The sequence below is a fragment of the Magnolia sinica genome, chromosome 5 (genome assembly GCF_029962835.1).
Source record: "Magnolia sinica isolate HGM2019 chromosome 5, MsV1, whole genome shotgun sequence".
NCBI lineage: Eukaryota > Viridiplantae > Streptophyta > Magnoliopsida > Magnoliales > Magnoliaceae > Magnolia > Magnolia sinica.
In genome coordinates, this window is record NC_080577.1 from 5290465 (window position 1) to 5303164 (window position 12700).

Consider the following 12700-nt stretch of genomic DNA (forward strand, 5'->3'; position numbering starts at 1 on the left):
AAAGGAGGAGAGGGTCTTAATTAAGGGGAACTTTGAATCTACTTTGGCAATAAACCCCAATTTCTAAGTAATTTTGAAGTGGCTGTTTATCATTCATTTCAATTTTTTCTAGAATGCATAGTTCAAACAATTGGTAAAACCAAATTGTGCCCTCCGCTCCTCTCAACATACAGGCTAAAGATTAAAGTGGCTAGTAGACTAGGTTGGGACAGGCCAAAGCATGTCCATGTCAAGACGTGCCCAAATCTTGGTCAGACTGGACTGGGTTCACCCAAATAGTCAGCCCACCAACACTAAAATAAGGCGAGTGGTAGGGATCCTGCTTCTCAGCCATTTAGGTCATGGAATGCCAACTCGTCTGATTTAACTCGGCCTCATAAGTTATCCTGACTCATGTAAGTCGGGCTCATAGACTTGAATCAGGACAAGACAGGATGAGTCGCCAAGTCAAAAACCATGGTTTAGGCATATTTAAGCATAAAGGTCCGACCAGAATGCCTGAAGGCTCAGCCAATCTGCATGAACCCTGCTCATCATGTAATGACCGTGAGACAAACCACACAGACACTTACCAGAATTGTAAGAGTGGTTCTGGTGATTTCGACTAACAATGGGGAACAAACCAATGGCAATGGTCAATCAAGGACAGAAGAGCTGAGTTTAAAAGAACTGTAATCTCATTACTAGTTTGCAGTGGTTTCTCTTTCAATATTGAAAACATCCATACAAGAGTTTCAAATCATGCGGGAATGAAGATATACAATGGATTAAGAGGCAAACGATTAAATACTTATTCAGCATACATACCCGAAAATATAAACTATATGCGAGCTCCAACCATAACACAAATGTTCAAAAAATAAACAATATAGAGGACGGAAACAAATGAAGGATAAAAATAAGCTCAGAAAGCAGGAAGCCAGCCGATTTCCCATCCCAACCTTTACACGTTTCTTACTATGTATGTTACAGAGGTGGAGAGGGATTCATTTTCAGGTTCTGAAACTCAAACCAGACCATCTCCTTGTTCCGTCTTTCTTTATCCTCTGAGAGTTGGAACCGAGGAGATTCTCAAGCGATTTCGCTTTCCTGTTCCTGGATCTACCAGCTTCCTTCAAGAGCTCACCCAGCCTTTTCTTTTCGTCGTCCACATCGGGGTTTGCTGTCCCAAGTTTCTCTTCCCTCACTTTGAGGATGTATTCTAAGATTTCAATTGCATCTTCTACCCTGTAATAGAAACCAAAACAGATATTGTTGAAGCAGATCAAACACGGCAGGATTACATGATTTTACTCTAGCCATGTGATGTGATTCTCGACAGCTCAATGACTTCGTCTGCAGAGTTCTTGGAGAGAGAAGTCCTCTATTTGAAATAGGCACAGAAAAATTTACTTTTGTTGCAGTGGATACGGAAAGAACAAAGAAGAACACGAGACTTCACTAGGATGAGATTAAGAAAATGGCTCTGCATGCCAATATTGATAGATTTTCCTATTAAAATCCAAGCAACTTTCTTATACTTCCAACTGACAAAGTCGAAAATGAGATCTAAAATCTAAAAGACGACCAGATCTCAGGGTGAAATTCTCGAGTAATTCAAGAACTTCAATTTATAAAGTGACAAAGGTTAAGCAAGGGAAACTTTGATTACACAATATAAAGACTAACCCTTCCTTCTCTACCATTGAGCTATGGACATGAACCTGTCATACCCAAAATCAACCAGTAGTTCTTAAAGCCTTTTCACACCTAGATCAGCTCAAATTTGGCTTGAAAAATGACCCATTTCCAACTCATGATGCTGAACATATATTTTTGTAATGATCCCAATAAAAAACCATTCAATGCAGACATGCCAAGTGGTCACGTAGAAATGAGGCCTCTAAAACACGGTTGACTGTACTTGCTTCACACTCAGAAGTTGTCTACTTTACGCCAAGTTCTCATTGACAATCAAAGCCCAACCTTCTCCAATGGCATCACTAACTGATGATGAATCTGGAGCACCAATACAATTCCAACTGAGTAATGTATTGGGTATATACATTTTGTACCCACACAATGTTATCAGTATGGTGCACCCACGCGAAGCCTTGTCATGTAAACAATTGTATTTAGTCACATAACACTGGCAAAAATAGCTCCCACAATGGAAGATTGGAAGCAAGGCCCTGCACTTTGAATCACTTTCTGTTGGACCATCCTCTTCCATCTGTTCTTTGGGATTTTCCTCTAGCTTCATGCATGAAATGAAGTTCATATGATACCATCAGCAATCCATTAGAGGACGTTCTGTTTTCCACTCTCCATTTTGCTATAATCACCCCACCAGTAGTAAACTCATATAACTTCATGCTCGTTCTACAAATGAAGGTGAATTTCCAAACTGGTGATAGACAATTGAAAGCCAGCATCATCATTCGGTTGAAATTCACCTGCCCCCACATATGTGAATACATGTGTCCTTAATTATTTTCCTAAGAGTTCAAGGCAGACTAATGGCACAGTATTTTCACAAAAGGTTCAGCATAAGGATCACCATATTATTCGACTCCAGCACCATGAGATACCCTAAACTTGCATCCTGTACCTGTATCTATGCTTGTGTCATGAATGGAAAATCAGTTGAAATGAAGAGGAAAGAAGTGAGACGTCATAATAATCACCAGAAGGACAAGTCATGTCTTATTTGGCAAACTGAGAATGGATATAAATGCAGGTGAAGCAGTAAGTGCATTGGTCAGGCATAGCTTCTAGGTGAGAATTTAAACATATATCAAACAGCAGCTCAGATGAGCATAGAAATTTAAACAGGTTCTCTAAATTGAGGATTTCTTACCTGCCCATGGCATCATAAGTTGCTGCGAGATTGCTATACAGGCCAAGAGTATCTGGATGGTGTGGCCCACACTCCTGCTCCAGAATCCCTCTTGCTTCTTCAAACAACTCAGCTGCTTCATCTATCTTGTAAAGCTGTACACATGCCAATCCCATCTGGTTCAGCACAATTCCAAAAAATGCTGATTTCCTGTCCCCACAGGCTCTGAGCTTTGCCACAGCACTATCGAAGGAGCTCCATGCCTCTGCAAACCTCCCAACCATGTAAAACAGCACGCCCATCTGCGCCTCAATCCCAGCAATCGTACTCCTCTGCCCAGGTGTGTCCTCCAATAGCTTCATTGCTTTTTGCAAGAGCTTCAATGCCTGCTCGGGTTCATTCATGGCTTCATAGATTCCTGAAATCTCAGTCAGCCCGTTGGAGATCACCTCGGCAGTGGTACCGGGCACGGGTTTCGCATAAATTCTGAGGGCATTCTCGCAGTAGGATTTGGACTCACGGAGCTTGCCAGTCTTGTAGTAGAGGTCAGCAAGGCGTACGAAGACTGAGGCCACTGATGGGTGATTGTCACTCTTGGTAGATTTGAAAACAGTGAGGGCCTTCTCGTAGGAGAAGATGGCTTCATCAAATCGACCAAGAGAGAGATAGATGTCGCCAATGCTAACGTCAATGGCGGCAACTTCATTTTCTTGGCCATTGGCAATCATAGCCATGCTGGCAAGGACAAGGTGCTCAAGTGCAGATTCAAATTCACCCTTGGCTTCGCAGATGAGGGCCATGAGCCGGCGGTCTGCAGCTTCTTCTAGAGATGCTGGAGCACTGTGCTCACGGTGGATTTCAAGGGTCTTCCGGCAGAGATTCTCAGCTTCATCGAATTGCATTGCTTGGACATAGGCCTCAGCAAGGTACCTTCCAATTTTTTTTTTCAAAAAACCAGCTATATCTTTAGCACCAATTGCAGGAATTATATGATACATGGCCTGCATCTTTGCACAGCATATGCAGGTCTTCAATTCTGACAAGTGCCCATAGTTTGGTAATGTAGACTATTGGTCTGCTGAGTCCCTTCATGGTTGGAGCATGACCAAAAGTCTACTTGATTGGAAGATCCAACCCACCAATGCTAGGATTTGGATGCAGGCAGTTATGTATTCTTCTTAGCCATCTAACCGTAGGCCAGAAATGGAAAGGTGACAGTCTTATCAAGGAGGATATTTAGGCATACTACATCCATAATAGAGAACTACAGATCAATGGACTGGATTACCAAAGCAAGCCACCTGCTTGTTAGAATTGACTACTCATGTCTATGAGGCGAAGATGCAGGCCATGTCATACAACTCTTTAGGGTTGTCTGGATACAAGGATAACTGGTTAAGTTACAAGAGGAAAAAAAAAAGAAAAAAGAAAAAACTGGATATCTCTTAACTAACCATGTTTGGTTAAGAAATAAGAATTGGAGAGGTCTTTGCCTTGGTTAATTTTTTAACCAAAACAGGCCCAAAATTTGCTATTTCTTTCAAACGGGAGGCATAGAGTTTTTCTTCTTCTGCTTAAAATCACTTCTCTCACCCTCCCTAAACCCTAACACCACCACGACCATTCAAGCAAAAGGGGATTGAATGTTGATGGCCAGTTGGTGACTGGATTTTGGTACATCTCTCCCTCCCTAAACCCTAACACCACCACGACCATTCAAGCAAAGGGGATTGCATGTTGATGGCCAGTTGGTGACCGGATTTTGGTACATCTCTCCCTCCCTAAACCCTAACACCACCACCACTCAAACAATGGGGATTGTAGAGAAATGCGTTTGTGTGTGTTTGTAATCCAATGGAGAAAGGTCTGACTCATTTTGTGTGGGGTGTGTGTGTGTGTGTGTGTGTGTTGTTTTGTGGGAGTTTCCCAACTACTATACGCTTGCACCAAGTTTCAAGTTTTTTTTTTTTTCTTTTCAACATTGAACCGTACCTCTTTGCATTGGCTATGGACGAGTTAACGAGGTATTTGAACGAAGAGATCTCGTGGTGTATGTTGTTTGTAAATGACAAGATGAAGGATGGTGTGAACACAAAGCTAGATTTATGAAGGGTGCTCTAGAATCTAAATGATTTGAAATTAGTCAAACTAAAACAAATTATACAAAGTGCAATTTAGTAACAATTGGAGTGAGAACAAGGAATTAGTTAAGATTGCTGACCAATAAGCTTCCCAAAATGGCCACTTCTGATAGATAATTCACAAGAGTGAGAGATTGAGGAGAATGTTACCCATGGAATTCGAGTGTGGTTGAAGAAATGGAGATGTGCCTCTAGAGTTATATGGGATTGTTGTGTACCACTCGAATTGAAAGAGAAATTTTATAGGATAGCCACAAGTACAACCATGCTTTGTGGGAAAGAAATACGCAAAACATGTCCATAAGATGTGTAGTTGAAATGAGGATGTTGAGAAGGATGAGTGGGATGACAATGAAGCATTGAATTACAAATGAATGCATTCAAGGGAACTTATGAGTAGCACCAATAAATAATAAGATGAGTGAATGTAGACTTTAAATGGTAACACCCAGGTCCATAGCGCATCTGGCAGACTGAGTGGAGATACCTCGTTTCAACACTTGAGGTCTTGGTATCGATCCCTGGCAGGGGTGACTAACATGGAGTGTGTGTACTGACATGAGTGTGTACTAACAAGCTAACAACCCCCCCAAAAGAGAGAGAGAGAGAGAGAGAGAGAGAGAGAGAGAGAGAGAGAGACTTTAAATGGTTTGGTGATGTATCAACCAAGAATTGCACTAGTTGAAAGGAATGAGTTGGTACAAGTTGAAAGCTTTGAAAAGGAAAAGGGAAGGCTCAAAAGGATGTGGGTGGAGGTAGTAAGGAAAAACTTGAAGATCTATGGTCTAATTGAAGTTATGGCTCCTGAGGGAGTAGAATGGTAGAAATTACTTCAACACTTTTTCCATGATTGGAAATATTACTAATCTAGAGAGAGAAAGATTGGATACTTCGATACATACACATTCGCCTTGTAAGATCATTAATTTGATACATGGCAGAGGATGATTTATGCCCATTTGAGCAGCCAATGTAAACATAGGAGATGCGGATCTCCATCCAAACTGTCAAAAATGATATGCCTGCTTAGGCAACGCCTAGCACCAAAATCTAAATGATTAGGCTATCCTAACCTCTTACTTGTGGACATTTCTCTGTGGAATACATGCCATTGAAAGTTCTTCAATCCAATCGCCCATTACGTAAGATGCAGATTTGGTGGATCAGGCAAACCACCAAGCTTGGTGGATCTATGACTGTGGGGCCCATTGTGATGAATGTTTTTTTTATATCCATACTATGAATCTGTTTTGCCAGCTCATTTTAGGGCATGAGTCCAGAAAATGAAGCAGATTCAAATATCAGGTGGACCACACCACAGGAAACGGCTGTGATTGAACGCTTACCGTTAAAAACTTTCAATGGCCTACCGCAATGTTTATTTGCCATCCAACCTGTTTATAAGGTCACACAGACTTGGATAAATAGAAAAAACAAATATCAGCTCAATCCAAAACTTTTGTGGCCTCAAGAAGTTTTTAGTGGTGGGCATTCAATCACAGCCATTTCCTGTGATGTGGTCCACCGAACCTGCTTCATTTTTGGTTGCATGCCCTAAACTTAGCTGGCAAAACAGATGGGCAGAGTGGATATAAAACACATGCATCACAGTAGGCCCCACAGTCACGGATCTACCGAGCTCGATGGCTCCACATATCCACCGAATCCGGGTCCATCACTTGGAAAATATTTGAAATCTAGAATTATCTTCTAGTCAATTTCATGTGGCTCAAAATTCTTACAGGCTACTGTTGATGTACCCGACAAGCTTATAATCGGTGCCTGCATGCGCATGGACGATCATACTCTGCCATACTATCAATGCCACTCTCTAATAAATGACAATGAATAGAAAAAGGGCCAATGACTCGATCCAAGGAGTACGCTGCGGGCCACATCTAGCCAAAACAAGCTTGGATCACGTGGACCCACTCGTCGGGTAATCCACATCACGTGCGGATCGTATCAGAAGGTTCTTCTAGCGTGCGCCAATTGCCTGGTGTCAGCCGACGCCACTTTTTTCTGCTAGCTACGCACGAGATTACATACGAGCACACGATAAACTACGACCGCGAGATAGTTATTCTAACGTACGCCGCAGGGAAAGAGACCCTTGTCTCTGTGTTAGGACTCAAGCTCAACTTGCCTAGCCCACACGCAACGATGTCCGGATGATCATAACCATTTATGCTGGTCCACTATGCAATAACTACTTGAAGAAGATGATCGCAACCAATGAATGGTCGAATCTCAACCGTAGATATTGACCTCGGGAACATGCGTTCGACGTAAGATTTGGATTATGGCCCAACGACATTAGCTCCAATAAGATGATTGTATTGATCATGGGACCATCTCACCATGTGGATCAAAGTGCCACGCGTGCTCGAGGATAACACCGCGAGGCGCACGATAGAGCAACTGTCAGCCCTCTTTGGACAAACGCACGTAGCTCCGCATAACTAACGTGCGCCAGACTGAGAAGCTTACCCCAAAATGAAAACAATCAGTACACGTTAGCACACTAGCTGATCTGCGCCGCGGAGGGGCCGAACCCAGCCGAAACGAGAACAGGCGGCGCATGTTAAGCTCAAGCGGCTAACGTGCGCCGAAGAGTGGAGGAAAAGAGAACGGAGGAACGGGCGCGCCTTTACCTGCAAGTCTCCGCGACCCTCGGATCCGTCTCCCCCAGCGTCTCCATCTGGATCTTCAGCCCCGCGTCGTAGCACGCGATGGACCGTTCCATCTGCCCCAGCATAGAGTGCGTGTCGCCAAGCTGCATGAACCCAGAGAAGGCCGCAAGCGCGTGGTCGGGCCCATGCGCCACGTCGGGCACCCCGACCGCCTGCTCCAGCACCGGCACCGCCTCCTCGAACCGGCCCAAGCTGCAGTGGATCGCGGCCACCACGTGTAGGCTCATGGCCAGCTCCAGGCTCGGCTCCCCTTCCCCGGCGCACCGCTCGAATGATCTCGACGCTCGGATCGCGAAATCCAGGGCCTGGTGGGCGTTGCCGCCGGATGCGATCGCATCGCGCGCTTGCTTGAGAAGGAAAGGGCCGAGATCGGGGTTTTCGAGCGACGAATCATCGGATATCGACTTCTCGGGCTGTGGCGAGGTTTTCTTCCTGACGCGGGAGGACGAGGAGGGGGATGGAGAAGGGGTTTTCTTCGGAATCGGGGATCTGGATTTGGTTTGTTGGGAGGCGGGACGGTCTTCTTCTTCTTCTTGATGGGTTTGGATGGGAGGATCTGAGCCGTTTGGGAGGAGAATTTGGAGAGGTGGGGTTTTGGGAGGGGTTTTGATGGAAACCAGGCCAGGCATGGCTGCGAAGAGAAAGGGGATTTTGATGAGAGAGAGAGAGAGGATTTCAGGAAGAAAGATGGAGAGACGCCATTAACGACGGGAGAGAGATGGAAGAAAATGGGATTATAACTCGCTACCGTTCTCTCTCCGGATTGCTTGCGACTTACTGCTTCTCAGTGAAGGTGAAATGATTCAGTACGGTCGTCCACCTACTCACGATCATATACGTGTTAGCCCCGCACACGTGTGTAATGTCAGATCCGTTCGCCACGTATACCTTAGTCGTACGTGCCCCACAACAAATCCGATTGGTGGCTTCATCAGGTATTCTATGACCCGAATCGTCCACAACACCTGTTTTACGCTGCTGCGTGAAACACCCAAGCTCGGTGGCCAACATATTTTATATATAAATCTAGTCGGTCCATCTGGTGAGAACCATTATTTTTAAACGTATACCCAAAAGATCAGCCTTAAAATAAATAAATAAATAAATAAATAAACCAGTCTAATTGGCTACACCTGGGGATAATGTAAAACTCATCCTAATATCTCTAAGTTCATGGGTGTGGCCCTCTTTACATTAAGATATGCTGATTTTTGGATTTCCACTTTATTCCGGTGAGCTTCACCTGCTTTAACGGAGTTGATGAAAGATACATACCATAGTGGCCCCAGATAAACCTATGGTTGGTATTCCATTCCCATTTTAAGCTATGGTGTGGCCCACCTGAGTTGTGGATCTCGTTAATTACTCCTTCCAGGTCTTAGGATACAAGATAAACCTGTTCTACGGAATGGATTTTACATATACAATACAACATGATGGGCCCTACAAGCTTGGGTTTTTCTTGTCCCTGCATAAAACAGGTGGTGAAGAGGATTCTGGTATTCCACGGTGGACGACTTTTCATCCGCAGCGACCCCCGTCCACGGTCCTATCACCTGTATTTGAGTAGGTTATCACACCCTCTATTTCAATGCATTCCTGGTTTTCTGACCAGGACATGGATTTTACGAAGTAACTCACCTTATGAGTAAACTTTGTGGGGTTTAATGTGATATGCTTATCGAGATGTGTTACTATTAAATTACAAATTTATAATTACAATAAAATATAAGAAAATTAGAAACTTAAAATTTAAAAGATTAAAGACAAATTGAAGAATGTGTAATCATGATGTTTTTAAAAGCATCATTTGCCCATTCTCAAGATAATTAAAAATGTTGATAGGTTGTAGTTAAATAACTTTGAAAAAAAATGGAAAGAAATGTAAAGAAAAAAGATTAGTTTTATTAGCTTAGACTATTGCAGTAGTTTGATTCTTGTAGACTTTTTTTTGTCTTGACAATCTTAGGTTAACATTGAACCTATTGGCTTGAACAAAGAACCTTTAGAGCTTATTGATTCAGTGAGAGAATGAATTAGTCTTAGATTCACATTGTACCTACTAGCTTGAACAAGGAACATTTAAATCTTGTTAGTTTATATGAGAGAATAAATTAGATAGTTGATCATAATGATCAACGTTTTTTTTTTTTGGTTGGCTTGTTAGTACAACACCTCACTGTGAGTTCACACTCCACTGTTAGCCACCCCAGCTATGGATCAATACCAAGACTTTAGTGTCAAAACGAGATATCTTTCACTCAATCTACCACTTAAGCTATGGATCAGAGTGTTGATAATGATTAATTGAACAAGCTAAGTTCTGTTTATATAAGCAAAGTTGGCCGGATCAATTTTTTTTATTGTTGAGAGAAACTAATCATTTTTTGGCAATTTGTTTTTTAATTATTTTGCATGTGGGATACTAATTGTTCCAATCTAGCCATTTAACCCATCATTTTACCATTGTCACATTGTGACTTATACCTACTTTATATTGGTCTTTACCACCACACTGTATCACATGCTCACGCCTTCGCACTAAGATGAAGTCTAAGCATGCTGTGTATTCTAATGCAAACCGTAAATATTAATGTACTCAACACCATGCTTACAAAAAATTTTTTCTTCCCTCTATTCTGATATGACAGTACTTCCAAATGTGAAAAAATCAAATCAAATTATATATATTATAAATTTAAACAAATTTAACTTTCCATAACATGTGAATTATTTGTATTATCGGTACATTTTTCCAACTCATTTTAGCCTGCAATCTCTTACTTGAAGCATCTCCAAAGCTCAAGTGAACTACACCACAGCTGAAATCTTCTCGGGAAGCGTGGTTTTGGACTGATATTTGTGATTAAAAATAAGCATTTGTTAACTTTAAGAAGGTTTTAATGGTAGATGTCATTATCCCCATTATTTCTTATAATATGGTATATGTAAGCTTGGATGTAACCCATTTTGGGCTAACGCCCTAAAATGATTTGCTAATAAAGATGAACGGAGTAGATAATGTCAAATACATTATGATGGGCCCGCAGAATTTACTGAATACGCAATATCGTAATGAGTTGCTCTGATACGTAATCCACATCTATCCGGGGGGTCCTAACCATGGATTAGCACTAGCCAAAAAAATCACTCTAAGATGGGGGGTGATCTAACCCAGCAATTGGAGGACTTTTGATGATTGAAAATGGACGAATAGAAACTTTTAAGCAAGCTTTTAACATTCGAGGGCCAAAATTCATAAACTTACAAGGCCCACCTACCAGCCAGTATCATCAGAATGCTTTGGTCCTTCGCGAAGCTCCAATCCATCAAATGCTTACGCTATCTTGCACGTGTAAAGAGGGGTGAGATTAACTATCCGCGTTGGACACGGGATGTTCTTTCTCAGAGAAAGCTTTGATACTCCAGCAGAGTCTTGAAGAATGATACACAGGCACTAAGAGATTGCACATTTCCGTATAATCAATGCACGTAATTAAAATTTCATTGATTTGTTTTTCTAATTAGCTGTTGCTGAATGATTAATGAACGGTCAAGATGAAAGACAGCCAACTGGTTGGAATTCAACAAAAAAAAAAGTGCTTTAATTAGAGATTAGTATGATTTAATGGGTAAGTGGATGTTGACAGTGTATCCAGCAAATTGACAATTAATCTGAGTTAAGATGTGACACGTGTCAATATCTGAGTACCTGTGTATATAGCATCCGGGTATGCTAGAGTATAAAAAAAACTCTCCTCTAATCAATCCATTTTTCAGAACACCTGCCCCACCAGGTAAGTGGACGGGCCCATCTTTTCGCCAAGGAACATACACGATGGGCCCACCTGAAGAACAGCCCAGATCACACGCAAAAATGTGCCATGGTAGCACGTTTTACTGCAAGTATAATACTTCTCGCGCGCGCGGGAAATCAAAAGAATCTAATTCAATCTTCATTTAGAAATTTCAAAAACTATGTGACTCTGACAAACAGTATCTAGAGTTTTGTCTGGAATTCCTTCCGCGTCGAACTCCAGGCAGTAGTACACGGTTTTTCGTACTAGCTTCTCACACGTGCATAGCTTGTGAACTTGAATGGAATCCAAGCCGTTCATCATGTAGGTCGTACCGAATAGATTCATTGAACAAAAAATCGTGCTCGAGTGATGATGAGGCAAACCACACAACTACTAAAGGATGAACGGTTGAAATAATTTGCTCAACCGTCCATATTCAACGTACATTTGCCTGACTTTTTTCCCCAGGACATATCCAAGGTGGGCCTTAACTAATGAATCTTCTGATTTCATCAACATGTGCCATTTAAGAACATTTTATCCTTATGTGATTTCCAATGTCCGGGACTAAAAAACTAACATTGAAAACTCGCTATACGTGATGCCGTTAATGTAAGTAGTCAGACAATTTGAATGGCTAAGATAGGTGGGTCTAGCTGTGTTCTGATCAACTGGGTCCAACTAGCAAAATTTAGAAGTATGTGGGATAATGTAGCGTGAGTTGCACGTATAGTTGTGGTTACAACTGTACATGCTTAAATAGGTAGATAAATGCTTTCATGTCATTATCCTTGTATATATTTGGAATTATTACCAGCGTAATGACATCCAAACGTTACACAATATAATTTCCTTAAGTTCCTGGTCATTAGGTGAGATCTACCCTGTAGATGACGTGGCACAAAAGTAAGAATGGACTGCTCATCGAATGGGCCTACATGTGTCTCGTCAGTCTGGACAGTTGACAATTTTTGAACTGGCAAATGTTTTGGAAACGGATTGGCTACTCCCCCTGTCACCAGCCAATGGCTGGTGATCGGTGCTCTATGGGCCCCACTATGATGTATGTGTTTCATCCATGCTGTCCATATATTTTTCTAGATCATTTTATATTATTAGACTAAAAATAAGGTATATTTCAATATCAAGTAGACTACATTATAGGAAACAGTGTTGAATTAATGTCTACCATTAAAAACTTTTTGGGGGCAATAAAAGTTTTGGATCAATCTTACAGATGACCTAATT

At 41.9% G+C, this 12700-nt stretch overlaps 1 protein-coding gene across 1 annotated transcript; it reads right to left on the minus strand.

Moving 5' to 3' along the window:
- Positions 1-655: 655 nt before the first annotated feature.
- On the minus strand, positions 656-8666 carry LOC131245227 (protein KINESIN LIGHT CHAIN-RELATED 1-like). Its single transcript, XM_058244538.1, has 3 exons — positions 7614-8666; positions 2840-3748; positions 656-1227 (listed from the first exon to the last, which is right to left on the minus strand). Exons 1-3 carry the CDS (start codon positions 8279-8281, stop codon positions 993-995), a joined length of 1812 nt encoding a protein of 603 aa, XP_058100521.1. The 5' UTR covers positions 8282-8666; the 3' UTR covers positions 656-992.
- Positions 8667-12700: the final 4034 nt, after the last annotated feature.